Below are 17,827 nucleotides of genomic sequence, written 5' to 3'. Positions count from 1 at the left end.
AGGAGAAATTTGTTTCTATGTCCACTATACCCACTGATTCTACTTCAGCCTTTTAGAGTTACAAATAATGAACCTTCCTACAACAGCCATTTAAATATTTATCTTTAGCCACCCAATAGTACCAGGTTATTACCTGAGAAAATTTCCTTAAGGACCTCAAAGGATATAGTTTCTAAACTCTTGACAATCCTAGATGTTCCTCTCTTAAGCACATTATTTTCTTATAGTCCCTCTTAAATAAGTTCAGTACAGAGAAGTAAACATGATATTCCAGAACCGGCTTAAATATAGGGTATTCCTTTTCTTCTTTAGTATTTCTATTCATATGGCATTAAGAATAGAATAATTTGGTGGAGCTCATACTGAACTTGTATTCCACTAAAAGCCTTCACTCTTTTGTAAACATATTTTGCTTTTCAGCTACCAGCCATTCAGCATTAACAAAGACCTCATTTCAAAATATGAATATATTAAAGCACTCATAAAAAAGTATAAGTAAAATACTAATTAATGGATTATTTTGTCTTCCTTTCTCACGTATAGGATGAAGAATACAGAAGATAAAATTAATAGACCAAAAGAGGGGCATTTTAAATATTAATAAATTCATTTTGTAGATCTTCCATACTTGCTATGAGAAAAAATTAATACTTTTGTTTTTCAATGATGCTTTTCTTCCAGCCAATCTTTTCCATTTGGAATGCAACAGATATGAAAATAGTAATCAGGTGAAATGTTATAGGACTTAAAGATATATGATAAATTTTTGGTCTCAATAACTGGTAATTGAAAGATGAATACTTACAAGTTCATGTACATCAGTTTTAAAGATAGAATGTACTCCAATAATGAAAGGTGTTGGGGAACTTAGAACTTCCAGTAGCTGAGCTGGGAGAATTGGGATATAAGGATAACTGGAAATAATAAAAGAGTATGTGAGATATATTTGTTTTTATAAAATATAAATATTTTCTTTTATCCTTATGATGTATGAATTTTAGATTATGTATATTATCAATAATATTTTCATGACTGTTAATATTAAATTTTTTAAAAGAAATATTTTTAAAAATCATCATATAAAAGAGATGATCAGGTATAACAAGATATTAAGTAAATGGAACCCAGAACAGCTTCCTTATCCCTTATCCCTCTGAGGTAAACAGTCTTTTTAGGTTTGTTAATCTTGCTTGAAAATTTTTCCTTACTAAAAAATCTGACATCAGGAGATAACACTAACTCCCTTATGGGCCCTCCTCTTCAATACTGATGATTTGTCTAAATAAAACAATCATTCAAATTCCATTTTCTGTACTTGATGTTTGAATTCAATCAGAATGACAAAAGTACAAAAATTAAGGCATAGAATGCTCTCTTATTAGAGGTTAAGAAAGGCACAGAGTAAAAAAAGAAAAAAGAAAGAAAACATTTTTAAATAAAATCTGGAGGCAGTCTAAATTATTTTCTAGTTTGTATGACTTGTTTCCTAAGTGTTATGATTATCAAATTGATAAACAGCATATTAGAATAAAATATTTTATTCATAACACTATCAAGCATCACTGTTAAGACTGTTTTTTTACTCTGGAAAATTTTAATATGCCCTCCCCCCACCAGAAAAGAAAGACGAAAAAAGGAAAATGAAGCCCCATGTATCCAATCCAGATTTGACAATTACCAACATAAAGTTACATGTATGTTTCTACCCATTTTCATTCTCTTCCCTACTGTACTATTTGAAGCAACTCCCAGACATCATATCATTTATACATAAATACTTTAGTAGGTATCTAAAAAAAGGTAAGGGATCTTTTTTAAATATACATAATACCATTATAACTCCTAAAAATTAGTAAGTCTTACATATCAAATAACCAGAACTTAAGACTTTTACCACCAACTATATTCAGAGAGAATTCAATGTTGCTGACAATACTATGCAAATTATTTTTTCCACTAAATTAACCAATACTCAATAAAGAACAACTTGGAAATTTTCCAAATTTTAGATTTCCATCAGAATCATGTGTACAACATGACTTTGTAAAATGTGCCCTGTGGTTCAAAACTATTGTGCTACAACATTTCAACTAATCATCAATAAGCAATGCAGAATTCAGGAATAAATTAAAGTACCAAGTAGAAAACCTCACCTGTATTTAAGAGGAAACATTAAAGATTCCAGGGCTCGGCAAGCATCACTAAGTCTCTGGAAACTTGCAGAATGGAAGAGAACCTTATTTTCTGTGAGAACTGCACAAAAGAGGCTGAGGACATTTTGAATTCCTGAAAACACAAGAGCAAATGCTTACCAAATGCATTTAATTTTATACATGGTGCCAACATGAATGACATGGAATAAAAAAGCCAGTATTTTTTAAAGCTCTAAAGAAAACTATTTGGTTAAACTATAAATTCCATATAACATACGGGTATTTGTTTTCCAAACTTTCACTTTGTTTTTATTTTTCAAATCAGTGTAACACTCACTGAACATATTAGTTGTTTGGAAATACACTATTACCTTCTTTTCAACTTCATTTCCAAGGACTGTACTTAAATTCCTGTTTTAGATGATGGCAATGTTCAAATAACTTTTTTCCCCTTTAAAGTCTATTTGGCTGATGTTAATATAACCACACCAGTTTTCTTGTTGAAATTTTCCTGGTATGTGTTTTTCCATCTTTTCATTTCAGTGTTTCTCTACTTCTTGTAAATATAATTGGCATTTAAAAAAAATCCAGTCTGACAACCTTTGTCTTTTAAATAGATCATGTTTTTTCTTAAATAGTTTGTCAAGTTGGATTCCATATAACACCCAGTGCTCATCCCAACAAGATTCAAGAGTCTCTCATGGTTTGCCTCCCTTCCTTTCCCCAACTATTTTTTCCCCCATGGTCCTCTGTTAAGTTCCTCCTAATCCACCTATACGTGCAAACATATGGTGTCTGTCCTCTGCCTGACTTATTTTGATCAGCATAACACCCTCAAGTTCCATCCATGTTGCTACACATGGCCACATTTCATTCTTTCTCACTGCCATGTAGTATTCCATTGTGTAGATAAACCACATCTTCTTGATCCATTCATCAACTGATGGACACTTAGGCTCTTTCCATGTTTTGGCTTTAAATAGATCATTTAATTGACTTATACTTACTGTAATTATTTCTATATATACATATATAGAAATGTATATATATGTGCATATATATATAAGTATATATAATGTCTTATTCAATACTTTTGATTTGTTCTACCTTTTTCCCCCTTTCTAAATGATTAATAATTGTCCTAGACCTTCTTTTATCCCCTCTTAAGTCCCCAGAATTTACAAGCCCCATTTTTCTAGTGACAATGCTAAAAAATACAGCCTCAAACATATCAAATTGAAGCTAAATAAGTACATCTTTTCTTACTTTCTTTTTTATTAATGAATCATCCTTTTAAAATTATCAGTTGAACCTTAATTACACAGACCGACTACATCAAGAGTTACCATTAGTTTTCTAAGGTAAAATACTTCCTCTATCTCCCTTTACCACATGACACATGCATACTTCCTCTTGGCCCATTAGTAACTGCTATCCTCTTTTATCACTCCAAGATTATCCCATATGATACACCTGAATTTATAGTGTGGGTTTTTAATTTTATCTCATTTTGACTACTGTAAAAGTTTCATAACTAGTTTAGAGAAACTAAACAGTCCTTATTCATTTGCAATCTTTCCTCCAGCATGATGGACATAAAATATAAATCTGATTATCACTTTCATGCCTCAATCTCTTCAGTATCTTCCCATCCTGTTGGGTAGTGATTTTCAAGTGTATTCTGTTCCACAGAAGCAATTTACTAAGAGAAGCTTTGCTTCAGTTTTATATATTAATCTCTGTGATCCTCAGTTGGTAAAATGAGGATAATTTCAAAACCTATCTTATAGGGTTGCTATAAAGAAGAAATGAGATAATGCATGGAGATCTCAGCACAGTACCACAATAAATAATATAGATAGATTAGCTGATATTATGATTGTTGCAGCAATTATTACTACAACTATTATAGTTGTTACCATTAATTTCCTTTGAAGTTAGGGTTCTGATGCTAAAACTGTTTGGAGATACCTGACCTACCAGACTAAGTCTGAGCTCCCGGCCAAATTGTCTTTATGGTCTTACTTCCAAATTTCCAACCCAGCTGCTGCCTCCCACACTTATGTGATCAATATTAAACTAACTTAGCTCTTAGAACACTTCTTTCAGTTTGATATCTCTGCTTCTTATGTTCATGTTCTTTTTTTTCTAATGTTGATTTATTTTTGAGAGAGAGAGAGAGAACACAGGGGAGGAGCAGAGAGAGAAGGAGATAGAGGATGGAAAGCGGACTCTGTGCTAACAGCAGAGAGCCGGAAGTGGGGTTCAAACTCACCAACCATAAGATCATGACCTGAGCCGAAGTTGGACGCTTAACCAACTGAGCCACCCAGGTGCCCTTGTTCATGCTCTTTCTGCCCCTTCAGTAAAATATGAGTCTCCCAAAGATAATACTGGGACTTATACATTGCTGTATCCTTCCTGCCAAGCACTGACTATATGGCAGGCACTCAAATATGTTTCACTGAACTGACAAAGCTCTCTGAATGGTGATATGAGTCACTATAAAAAGATGTTAAAACTTTTATTAAAAGATATCAGAGAATATCTTTATAAATTCAGATAGGGAAAGTACAAAATACACATGTCATAAATTAAAAGGTTGGTAAATTCAATAATTTTAAATTGAAAATTTCTTTCAAAAAATTACATAAAAAGTGAGGACAAGTCTCAGACTGAGAGAAATTAGAAAGTATATAAACGTGAAAAAATGTTGCCTAAAATATGTTGCCCTTGCTGGAGGAAACAAATCCAAAAATGCAGCTAAGACCAATTTCAAGGAACTTACTGCCTAATTTTCTTCTAGGAGTTTTATGGTTTCTAGTTTACATTTAAGTCTTTAATCCGCTTGAGTTTATCTTTGTAGTGGTATAAGAAAGTGGTCCCATTTCTTTCTTTCTTTTTTTCTTGCATGCAGTTGTCCTGTTTTCCCAATACGATTTATTGAAAAGACTGTCTTTTCCCCATTGTATATTCTTGCCTCCTTTTTTGTAGATTAACTGACCATATAAGCATGGGTTTATTTCTGGACTCTAGTCTATTCCATTAATCTGTATGTTTCTGTGCCGGTACCATACTATTTTGATTGCTATAGCTTTGTAGTATAGTTTGAAATCAGAAAATGTGATACCTCCAGGTTTGTTCTTTCTCAATACCGCTTTGCCCCCAATAATGTTCTTTAGAACTTTTTCTCTACACTCATGATTTGTTCGGCGTTCAGATATTCCATTTAGTTATTGCATTTCTTCAGTCTCATTCAATATGGAACATTATCACAACATTAACACATTTTTTTTTTATTGAGGTAAAATTCATCCCATAAAATTAACCATCTTAAAGAGAACAATTTATTGATTCGCTTATACTGAAACATTACTGCATTCCAGGAATAAATCCCATTTGATCACCGTATATGATCCTTTTTATACATTGCTACATTTGGTTTTTGAGCATTTTTGCCTCTACGTTCATTGAGATATGGCCTGTAGTTTATTTCCTTCCTTCCTTCCTTCCTTCCCTCCCTCCTTCCTTTTTATTCTTTTTCTTTCCTTCCATCTTTCTTTCTTTCCTTCTCTCTTTTCTTTCTTTTTCTCTTTTTCTTTTCCTTTCTCTCTTCCTCTCCCTTTCTTTCCTTCTCTTTCCTTCCTCCCTCCTTCCCTTCTGTCCTTCCTTCCTTCTATCTATCCATCCATCCTTCCTTTCATGTCTACATCTGGCTTTGATATCAGGGTAACAGTGGCCTCATAAAATGGGTTTGGAAATGTTTCCTTTGCTTCTATTTTTTTGGAAGAGTTTGAAATGGATAGGTATTTACTTTTCTTTAAATGTTTGGTAGAATTCAGTAGTGAAGCCACGTGGTCCTGAAGTTTTCTTTCTGGGATGTTTTTGATTACAGCTTCACTCTTCTTACTAGTAATTACTCTGTTCAAATCTTCTTTTTCTTCATGACTCAGTCTTCGTAGATTGTATATTTCTAGGAATTTATGCATTCTTCCAGGTTATCTAATTGTTGGCATGTAATTATTCATAATATTTTCTTATGGTCCTTAGCATTTCTGAGGTATCAGCTGTAATGTCTCCTCTTTCATACCTGATTTTATTTGCATCTTCTCTTTTTTCTTAGTCTTGTTAAAGGTCTGTCATTTTGTTTGTTTTTCTTTTCAAAAAACAAAACAAAACCCAGATCTTTGTTTCACTGACTTTCCTTATTGCCTTTTTAACTGTATTTCATTTAATTCTGCTCGGCTCTTTGTTATTTCCTTCTACTAACTTTAGGCTTAGTTTGCTCTTCTTTTTCTAATTCCTTAGAATGCAAACTTAGGTTGTATATATTTGAGATTTTTCCTTTTTCTTAATGTAGGTATTTATTTCTATAAACTTACATCTTAGATGTTTTTACTGCATGCCATAAATTTTAGTATGTTGTATTTCCACTTTCATTTGTCTTATGGTATTTTGGATTCCCTTTTTGATTTCTTCATTGAAGGAAGAAATGTTGTTAAGGAGCATGTTGCTTAATCTCTACTTATCTTTGAATTTTCAAGTTTTATTATTAATTTCTAAGTTTTATACCATTATGGTTGGTTGGAAAGTATGCTTTACATGACTTCAATCTTCTTAAATTTATTAAGACTTGTTTTATGGACTAATACATGATCCTGGAGAATGATCCATGTGCACTCGAGAAGAACGTGTGTTCTGTTGTTGTTGGATGGAAGATTCTGTATACACCTGTTAGGTCCATCTGGTCTAAAGTGCCATCTTGGTCCTATCTTTCTTATTGGTTTTCTGTTTGATTATCAATTCATTGTTGACTACAGAGTACTTAAGGCCTTTACTATTATTGTCTACTGTCTATTTTTCTCTTGAAATCTGCTAATATTTACTTTATATATTCAGATACTCCAATGTTACATACATAAACATTTATAATTGTTATATCCTCCTGAAGAGTTGGCCACTTTGTCATATATAATGACCTCTTTATCTCTTATTACAGTTTCTGATCTAAAGTCTATTATGTCTAATACATCAATATAGCTACCCATACTTTACTTTGATTTCTATTTGCATGGAATATATTTTTAGATACTTCCACCTTCACTCAGTGTGTGTCCTAAAAGCTGAAGTGAGGTTTTTTGTTTGGGGCTCTGGTAAAGAAAGCAGTGAGCACCTAAAAATGTGCTAATTAGAAGCTGAACCTTCAAGACAGCTACTGGTAAAGTAGCTGGGAGAAACAGTGGGAGATGGGCATTTTTGCCAGCTCCCTCTGCACCGAGCTCTGGGGGAAGAGCCACAGTGAATGCTCAAAACCCCATTAAAAACGGCCCGTTTGTTTATTACAGTACTGTGAGACTCATGAACAAAAGCTCTGTTGACTTTCACAGTTAGGAATTTAGGGGAACCATCCTTTGAGCTGGAGCCTTAAAAGTTGGGGTACAAGATGTGTAATCCAAACTCCTCACTCTTCAAAGAGTAGTTGGGAATTGAGAGTTCTCTCTCCAATATAGAGCATTCCGCCAGGAATGTGGTTTATGGCAAAAATGTATCTTAGTCTTTCCTACACATTTCAATGTATGTATTTTCTCAAGGGTCTAATGTATAGGAGTTACTCAACTGGTTTCTGGATTTCTCTCAGAGGGAATTGTTCTGTGTATAGTTGTGCATTTGATGTATATGTGAAAGGAATGAATTTAGGAGCCTCCTCTGTTGCCTTTTTGGTAAAAAGTGTCCAGGTAGGCCTTCTATGACTTATTTACAGGTTTTCCCTGTTAAATTTCTGGCTGGTGTGCCAATAGCCCCAATTAGGATTGTAACTTAGACAAGCAGAATTAGAGTTTTTTGCCTTTCATTTCCTACTGGGTTCAATACTATTGTTACTGACAATGATGTTGTGGATTTAAGCTTTCCATCCTATTTGGCTGCTGGTTATACGGCCAGCTCGGCCCTGGTAGAAACTACCACTCTTACTGATAGAGTTGAAATGTGAGGGAGATGGTAGCAACCTCAGCTAAAAATGATGCAGATTTTTACTGTTCCTACCCCAAATACAAGCATGAATAACTGCTTCCAAATTTGTTGTTTCCTTCTGGTCAATTTTCAGAGCTCTGAAATAGTTGTATTCAACAACTACTGTCTAGTTTTATACTGGTTCTTTGGGGAAGGGATTTGCTCATCTCTTTATACTGCCATAGCAGACATGTGGTCCTTGGTGATGTCAATTTTGCTTACCGAAACTTTTATTCAATGTTGTCTAATTATTCTAATGGATATTTCACATTTTTCCTTACAACTAACAAGTAATCTGTGGTCCAACACTTAGGCGATGCAAGTATCTTGTTCCTCACCAAAATTTCTGCCTAGATTTATTTTTTATTATTTTTAAATTATTTATTTAGGTTTGAGATCAAGAGAGAGCATGGGGAGGGGCAAAAAGAGAAAGAGACAGAGGATCTGAAGTGGGCTCTGTGCTGACAGCAGAGAACACAATGCGGGACTCAAACTCAATGAACCACAAGACCACAACCTAAGCTGAAATGGGACACTTAACCAACTGAGCCACCCAGATGCCCCAAATTCTGCCTAGATTTAACACCTACTGACAATTACTGATAAAAGCAGACTGTACTATGATGATTATAAAATGGTTTTCCAAATCTAGCACTTCCTCCACATTTATCAGTCAGCATTCAACATTTCACAATTAGTAGAACCCTCATTTATCCTTCCTAATATGATTATTTGTATATTCCCTATCAGTATGAACTCATTAATTCCTATTTTTAATTCCAACATTCTATAAAGTCATTACTGACTTTAACTACTTTTTGTGCTAAACAAGTCCTAGATTTAAACAGTGAGCACCACTTTAATGTAGTTCTTATGTCCTGTGACATGAACCCATGATTTTTCCTAGTTTTTTTTTCTTAATTTCTGCCTTAACAAAACAATCCAGGCTAATATTGTAACTACCCTGTCCCTGCCCTAAGGTCAGCAATTTCTCCAAGAAATCCTGGCACTTTTTTGTGAGGAATGGTATTAAAGACCAAGATCGTCAATTAGTTCCTTTATGTTTGGTATTAATTGTGTTATATATTTGGATGCCCTCATGTTGGATGCATAAATATTTACAATTATTTTATCTTCTTGTTAGACTGTCCCCTTTATGATTATATAATACCCTTCTTTGCCTTTTATTAAAGTCTTTGTTTTAAAGTGTTTTGTTTGATGTAAGTATTGTTACTATGGTTTTTTAAAATGTTTTTATTTATTTCTGAGAGAGAGAGAGAGAGAGCATGAGCAGGGGAGGGCCAGAGAGAGAGGAAGACACAGAAACTGAAACANATCACACACTCCCTCACTTTCAATCTACAGGTGTCTTTAGGTCTACAAAGAGTCTCTTGTAGGTAGCATATAGATAAATCTTGTTGTTTTTACCCATTCTGTCACCCTATGTCTTTTGATTGGAGTGCTTAATCCNCATCTGGGTGGCTCAGTTGGTTAAGTGTCCCATTTCAGCTTAGGTTGTGGTCTTGTGGTTCATTGAGTTCATATATATATATATATTACTGATTTTGTCATTGTTTCTGGAGATTTCACTGATCATTCCTTATCTTTTGTCACTTTTGGTCTCTCCTTTGCACTTAAAGAGTCTCCTTTAATATTGTTTTGCAGGACTGGTTTAGTGATCACAAACTCAGTTTTTATTTGTCTGGGAAACTTTCTATCGCTCCTTCTATTCTGAATATTGAAAATAATACAATAATAGTAGGAGACTTTAATACCCCACTTTAGATGGAGAGACCATCTAAACAAAAAATAAACAAGGAAACAATGGCTTTGAATGACATGCTGGACCAGACGGACTTAACAGAACATTCCATCCTAAACAGCAGAATACACATTCTTTTCCAGTGCACATGGAACATTCTCCAGAATACCTCACAGATTAGGTCACAAAACAGGCCTCAACAAATACAAAAAGACTGAAATCATACCATGCACCTTTTTTGACCACAATGCTATGAATCTAGAAATCAACCACAAGACAAAATTTTGGAAGACCACAAATACATGGAGGCTAAACAACATGTTACTAAGCAATGAATGGGCCAACCAGGAAATCAAAGAACAAATTAAAAATATATACATGGAAATAAATAAAAATGACAACACAATAGTTCAAGACCTTTGGGATGCAGCAAAAGTGGATCTAAAAGGGAGGTATACACCAATATAGGCCTACCTCAAGAAGTAAAAAAATCTCAAATAAATAACCTATTCTTACACCTAAAAGAGCTAAAAAAAAAAAAAAGAACAAATGAAATATAAAGCCAGCAGAAGGAAGAAAATGATAAAGATTAGAGTAAAAATAAATGATACAGAAACTAAAAAAAAAAAAAAAAAAGAATGGATCAATGAAACCAGGAGTTGCTTCTTTGAAAAAATTGGTAAAACTGACAAACCTTTGGCAAGACTAATAAAAAAAAAAAAGACAAGAAAAAAGAGAGAGGGAGAAAGGACCCACACAAATAAAATCAAAAACGAGAGAGAAGAGGAGAAATACAGAAATACAAACAATTATAAGAGAATATTACGAAAACTATATGCCAACTAGTTGGACAACCGGGAAGTAATGGACAAATTCCTAGACACATATAAACGACCAAAACTGAAACAGGAAGAATCAGAAAACTTGAACAGACCAATATCCAGCAAAGAAACTGAATCAATAATAAAAAAAAAAAATCCCAACAAACAAAAGTCCAGGACGAGAGGCTTCATAGGTGAATTCTACTTAACATTCAAATCATTAATATCTATTCTTCTCAAACCATACCAAAAAGATGGAAAAGGAAAGAAAACTTTCACATTCATTCTATAAGGCTAGCATTATCCTGATACCAAAACCAGATAAAGATTCAACTAAACAAGAGAAATATAGGCCAATATCCCTGATGAACATGGATGCAAATATTCTCAATAAAATACGAGCAAACAAAATCCAATCTTTTAATCCAGTTAAAAGAATCATTCACCACAATCAAGTGGGATTTATTCCCAAGATGCAAGCATGGTTCAATATTCACAAATGAATCAACATGATACACCACATTAATAAAAGAAAGGATAAGAATTATATGATCATTTCAACAGATAAATAAAAAGCATTTGACAAAGTACAACATCCATTCATGATAAAAACTCTCAATAAAGTAGGTTTAGAAGGAATGTACCTCAACATGATGAAGGGCATACATGAAAAATCCATAGCTAATATCATCCTCAATGGGGAAAAACTGAGAACTTTTACTCTATGGTTAGGAATAAGCCATGGATGTCCACTCTCACCAATGTTATTTAACATAGTGCTGGAAGTTCTAGTCTCAGCAATCAGACACCAAAAAGAAAGAAAAGGTATTCATATTGGAAAGGAAGAAGTCAAACTTTCACTATTTGCAGATGGCATGATACTCTATATAGAAAACTTGAAAGACTCCATCAAAAATCTGCTACAACTGAAACACAAATTCAGTAAAGTCCCAGGATACAGCTTACAGAATCAGTATACAGAAATCTATTCCATGTCTTTTTTAAAAAAATTTTAATGGTTTATTTATTTCTGAGAGAGAGAGAGACAGACAGACAGACAGCGTGAGCAGGGGAGGGTCAGAAAGAGAGGGAGACACAGAATCTGGAACAGGCTCCAGGCTCTGAGCTGGCAGTCAGCACAGAGCCCGACGCGGGGCTCGAACCCACAAACCGCGAGATCATGACCTGAGCCGAAGTCGGATGCTTAACCGACTGAGCCACCCAGGCACCCCAGAAATCTACTGCATTTCTATACACCATTAATGCATCAGAAAGAGAAATTAAGGACTCAATCTCATTTACAATTGCACCAAAAACAATAAGATACCTAGGAATAAACCTAACCAGAGGGTTGAAAGACCTATACTCTGAAAACTACAAAACACTGATGAAGGAAATTGCAGATAATACAAAGAAATGGAAAAACATTCCATGCTGCTCATGGACTGGAAGACTAAATATTGTCAAAATGTTTATATTACCCAAAGCAATTTACACATTTAATGCAATCCCTATCAAAATGGGAATTTTTCACACCATATTCCACAGAATAATCCTAAAATTCGTATGGGATGACAAAAGACCTCAAATAGCCAAAGCAAATTTGAAGAAGAAAAGCAAAGCTTGTGGCATCAAAATTCCACACTTCAGGTTATATCACAAAGCTATAGTAATCAAAACAGTATGGTACTGGCACAAAAATAGATACACTGATCAACTGAACAGAACAGAACACCAAGAAGTGAACTCAGAACTATATGGTCAATTAATCTTCGACAAAGCAGGAAAGACCATCCAATTACCCAAGAGAAAGCCAGTCTCTTCAAAAAATGGTGTTGGGAAAACCAAACAATAATGTACAAAAGAATGAGACTGGACCACTTTCTTACACCACGCACAAAATAAATTCAAAATGGATTAGAGACCTAAATGTGAGACTTGAAACCATAAAAATCCTAGAGGAGAATAAGGGCAGTAACCTCTTTGACATCCAGCTGGAGCTATTTCTTACTAGATATATCTCCTGAGGCAAGGCAAACAAAAAAGCAAAAATAAACTATAGGGACTTCATCAAAATAAAAAGCTTCTGCACAGTGAAGGAAACAAGCAACAACAAAACCAATAGGCAACCTACGTAATGGGGGATGATATTTGGAAATGACATATCTGATAAAAGGTTAGTATCTAAAATATATAAAAAACTTATAAAACTCAACACTCAAAAGCTTGTAATTCAACTAAAACATGGACAGAAGACACGCATAAATATTTTTTAAAAGAAGACATCCAGATGGCCAACAGACACATGAAAAGATGCTCAACATCACTCATCATCAGGGAAATACGAATCAAAACTACAATGAAATATCACCCCATACCAGTCAGAATGGCTAAAATTAACATAAGAAACAACAAGTGTTGGCAAGGATGTGGAGAAAGGGAATGCACTACTGGTGGGAATGCAAACTGGTGCAGTAACTCTGGAAAACAGTATGGAGGTTCTTCAAAAAGTTAAAAATAGAACTACCAGCAATTGCACTACTAGGTATTTACTGAAAGGATACAAAAATACTAATTCAAAGGGATACATGTACCCTAATGTTTATAGCAGCATTATCTGTAATAGTCCAATTACAGAAAGGGCCCAAATATCCACTGACTGATGAACAGATAAAGAAGGTGTGGTGTGCATCTCTCTCCCTCCCTCCCTCTCTCTCTCTCTCTCTCTCTCTCTCTCTCACATACACACACAGGAATATTACTCCGTCATAAAAAAGAATGGAATCTTGCTGTCTGCAACGACATAGATGGAATTAGAGAGTATTATGTTAAGTGAAATAAGTCAGTCAGAGAAGAACAAAAAGATATAATTTCATTCATAAGTGGAATTTAAGAACAAATGAATAAAGGGGGAAAAAAGATAGAGGGACACAAATCAAGAAACACTCTTAACTATAGAGAACAAACTGGTGGTTACCAGAGGGGAAGTGGGTAGAGGGATGGGTGAAATATGTTATGGGAATTAAGGAATACACTTGTGGTCCATCAACAGACGAATGGATCAAGAAGATGTGGTTTATCTATACCATGGAATACTACATGGCAATGAGAAACAATGAAATCTGGCCATGTGTAGCAACATGGATGGACCTTGAGGGTGTTATGCTGAGCGAAATAAGTCAGGCAGAGAAGGACAAATATCATATGTTTGCACGTACAGGAGGATTAGGAGGAACTTGACGGAGGAACAAGGGGGAGAAGAAGGGCGGAAATGGTGGGGGAAAGGGAGAGAGGCAAACCATGAGAGACTCTTGAATGCTGACAAAAACTGAGGACTGATGGATGTGGGGGGAGGGGGGGATGGGCATGGAGGAGGACACTTGTGGGGATGAGCACTGAGTGTTATGTGGAAACTAATTTGACAATAAACTATTAAAAAAAATAAAATAAAATAAAATGTAAAAAAAAAAAAAGGAATACACTTGTGATGAGCATTGGGTATTGTATGGAAGTGCTGAATTACTATATTGATCAACTGAAACTAATATCACACTGTATGTTAACTAACTGGAATTTAAATAGGAACATAAAAAAAAAAAAGAGGACCAAGATTCTGAGTATTAGGGTAATGTGAGTATTAGGGTAATGTTAGATAAATTTTACTGGGAGTTTTTGTTCCTGGGCCACTTCTGTAGACAAATGTAAGAAATATATGCATGTAGACATGTATATATATATATATATATGTGTGTGTGTATATATATATATACACACATATATATGAACACATATACGTGCATATAGACAGACACATATAGATGACATGCACATATATATGAGAAACCCTGGGTCCACACCATTACTTTTCATTCCAATCCATCCCTACAGGGTCTCCCCTCTGACTCCAATACTTATTTGTGTGTCCCTTAGACCAGTGAGAACCCTGGAGAATAATAACAAATATTTATCCATTTGCTAAATCTTATGTTACATATAAAGTAGTTGCAAAATTTCCTCAGCCATTCTAATTCAAAACACCACACCAACTAAAAAGGAGGTCATGATTTGTTTGTAATTCTCTCCTCAAACCTGTTCAAAACTGAAATTGGTCAAATACCATGTATTCAAGTTACTTTAATTAGTTTTTCTTTACAGTGTGGTTAGGTTCTTCATTTGAAAGACAATGGAGTTTATTTCTTACGCTTTCAATTTTAATATTTTTTTTTGTTTCTTCCATCATGACTGATCTAGTATTATGTTCTGAATATGTAAGACATACACATACTTCCAGAAGTCAAATCTATTATAAAAAGGTCTACTTAGAGAAGTGTCACTCTTTCCCTGAAGTAACAGTATTGTGCCCAAATCAATTTCCTGGTTGTTATAATGTATTATAATTATACAAAATCTTATTTTGGAGAAATATGAATGATATATACTTGAGGCTTTTCTGCACCAATTGAGCAACTCTTCTGAGTCAAAGTATTTAAAAACAAAAAGTTTGGAGTGCCTGGGTGGCTCAGTTGGTTACATATCTCACTTCAACTTAGGTCCTGATCTAAGAGTTTGTGAGTGTGAGCCCTCAGTGGGCTCTGTGCTGACAGCTCGGATTGTGTCTCCCTCTTTCTACCCCTTCCCTGCTTGTGCTCTGTCCCTCTCCCTCTCTCTCACAAAAATAAACAAACATAAATAAATAAATAAAAACAAAAATTTATGTTAAAAAATTCTGTGGTTGCATTAGTTTTCAATGGTTGCTATAACAAATTACCACAAACTTAATGGCTTAGAACAACACATATTATCTTTTATATTCTATTTTTTTTTATGTATAATAAGGCATTGTCATTAAGTGGTTGTCACTTTGACATGGAGGAAGTCCACATTACATGCTGTTCTTTTCTAGTAACAGGATATTCCTTACTAGCTTCGTCTTGTTTATGGCACCTTAACTTTTCAGTTTATCTGGCAAAAGGAAACATTCCCATTTTTTCTAGGAGACATTTCTGAAATCTTAAGCACATTGTCAGTTTTACTGCAGATGTTTCATATTTTAGACAAATATTTTTATAGTAAGAATTCAGAATTATTTTACACATTAAAATGGTTGTTAAAATATGTTTCCTACCTAGCAGATGTTTACTGTACAGCAGACAGAATTTCACATTTTATGAAGTTCTCATTGTCAAAATCTTTTATAAAAGTGAAAAGGTACTAAATGCTCTTTTCTTGATACCATTGCATGACTGTCTATATTTCATGATTAAATGAATGCTTTGCAAAAATATTGGTCTTTGTATTGTAAATGTAACAGGGTGAGGATGGTGCAGGGGAGGCTGTTTTAAAAATAATTCCTTTATGTTAAAACAGTGTTTAAGAGGGAGTCTGTTAAGTACTTAGTCATCCTTCTTATGATATCAGGCTATACAGCTTTTAAGAAAGCTTAGATCTGAATTTGTTATGAATAAAAATAGTAACAGATACTTTACATTTGTGGGAAGAATTTCAACCAACTTCTGTTCACTTTTTAATAAAAACTCTTTGAAACATGTTAACAATTAAAAAGTCTATAGGGGCAACTGGGTGGTTCAGTCAGTTAGGCATCTGACTTCAGCTCAGGTCATGATCTCACGGTTTGTAAGTTTAAGCCCCATGTAGGGCTCTGCACTGACAGCTCAGAGCCTGGAGCCTGCTTTGGATTCTGTGTCTCCCTTTCTCTTTGCCCCACCCCTACCTGCACTTTGTCTCTCTCTTTCTCTCCAAAATAAATAAACATTAAAAAATATTTAATAAAAATAAAATTAAAAATGTGTAACACTTATTAGCTCAGTTTTTCTTGGTTTATGGAAATATCTATATCAATGTGAAAACAAGTATTTTAGAATTATGATTAAAGTAAGAATAGCTTAAAAAACACAAACATATTATCACAAAGTTCAGCAGGACTTAAATTTCAAAAGTCCTATTTTGCAGTTTTCCAGTTTCTAACTGTCCACATTCTTTGGCTCATGGCCCCCTTCCATCTTTAAAGTGGACAAAAGCCAGTCGAGCATTTCTCATTTACGTGATGTCAGAATTTATCACTCTGACACTGGCTCTTCTGTCTCCCTCTTTCATCTTTTACAGGCCCCCATGATTTACACTGGGCCCACCAAAGGAACTAACCCTTGAGCTGGATTTTGAAGAATAAGCAGAAGTTAGTAAGGGAGACAAAAGCAGCAAAGCTTTCAAAGTTGACAGAAAACCATGTGGACTGAGGAAGAAAAGGCACTAAGACCTGTAAGTAGTTCTGTCAAGGGTACGTTCAAGAAGAATCTGAATATCTTGAGAAGGAATCCAGACTTTCCTTCCTGAAGACTTCAGGGGAGGACTTTTTTCCTCTCCACTCCTATCTGAACTCTCTGCAATCCCCCCCACACTCACGAAATAAGAATCCATACTGATCATCCATCAGAAAATAAAATTCATAGTTTGCATCATTTAGTACTAGATAAATTGTGAAGAAAGCAGGCATTCAGTTTGAAGGGATTCTGTCCATATATATCAGTAAAAACAACCAATTTATGATACCAAGGGATAAATATTACACTATACTTACTAACACAGGACTTATATTAGAAATGAGTTAGGGCCAAAATTCTAGTACTTAAAGGGGAAGTTTTCCATTATCCAGAAAATAATATTTGTGTATGTACAAATAATTTACCCAGGTCTAACTGAAGTATTACTTAAATTTTATATTCTTGGGGCATCGGAGTGGCTCAATTGGCCTAGCAGCCAACTTTGACTCAGGTCATGATCTCATAGTTGGTGGGTTTGAGCCACGCATCAGACTCACTGCTATCAGCATGGAGCCCACTTCGGACCCCTGTCCCCCTCTTTCTGCCCCTCCTCAGCTCATGCTCTCTCTCTCTCAATATATAAAACATTTAAAAAAATTTTTTGTATTCTTAAATATCACATGTTTCCTTAAAGTCAGATAATAAACAATCTCAAATATTTTTAAAAAGTTGTTTTTAATTTTAACTAGCAATGTTTGTTGCTGTGTTTATAGCTATGTAATTTATTTAGAAATTCAATTTCTT

General features: G+C 34.4%; 1 protein-coding gene across 2 annotated transcripts in view; it reads right to left on the bottom strand.

The window, feature by feature from the left end:
* Positions 1 to 17,827, bottom strand: part of SBF2 (SET binding factor 2) — a 499,779-nt gene that overhangs the window by 236,907 nt on the left and 245,045 nt on the right. For both annotated transcript variants that reach the window (XM_077769129.1, XM_077769130.1), the window contains exons 7-8: positions 2,154 to 2,286; positions 806 to 914 (exon numbers count right to left, since the gene is read on the bottom strand). In XM_077769129.1, coding sequence (XP_077625255.1) covers positions 806 to 914; positions 2,154 to 2,286 — 242 coding nt within the window. The remainder of the gene's footprint in view (positions 1 to 805; positions 915 to 2,153; positions 2,287 to 17,827) is intronic.

Source organism: Crocuta crocuta, unplaced genomic scaffold, assembly GCF_008692635.1.
Source record: "Crocuta crocuta isolate KB4526 unplaced genomic scaffold, BGI_CrCroc_1.0 scaffold255, whole genome shotgun sequence".
Taxonomy (NCBI): Eukaryota; Metazoa; Chordata; class Mammalia; order Carnivora; family Hyaenidae; genus Crocuta; species Crocuta crocuta.
The sequence above is the reverse complement of the archived record's forward strand: the minus strand, read 5'-3'. Positions and strand labels throughout refer to the sequence as shown.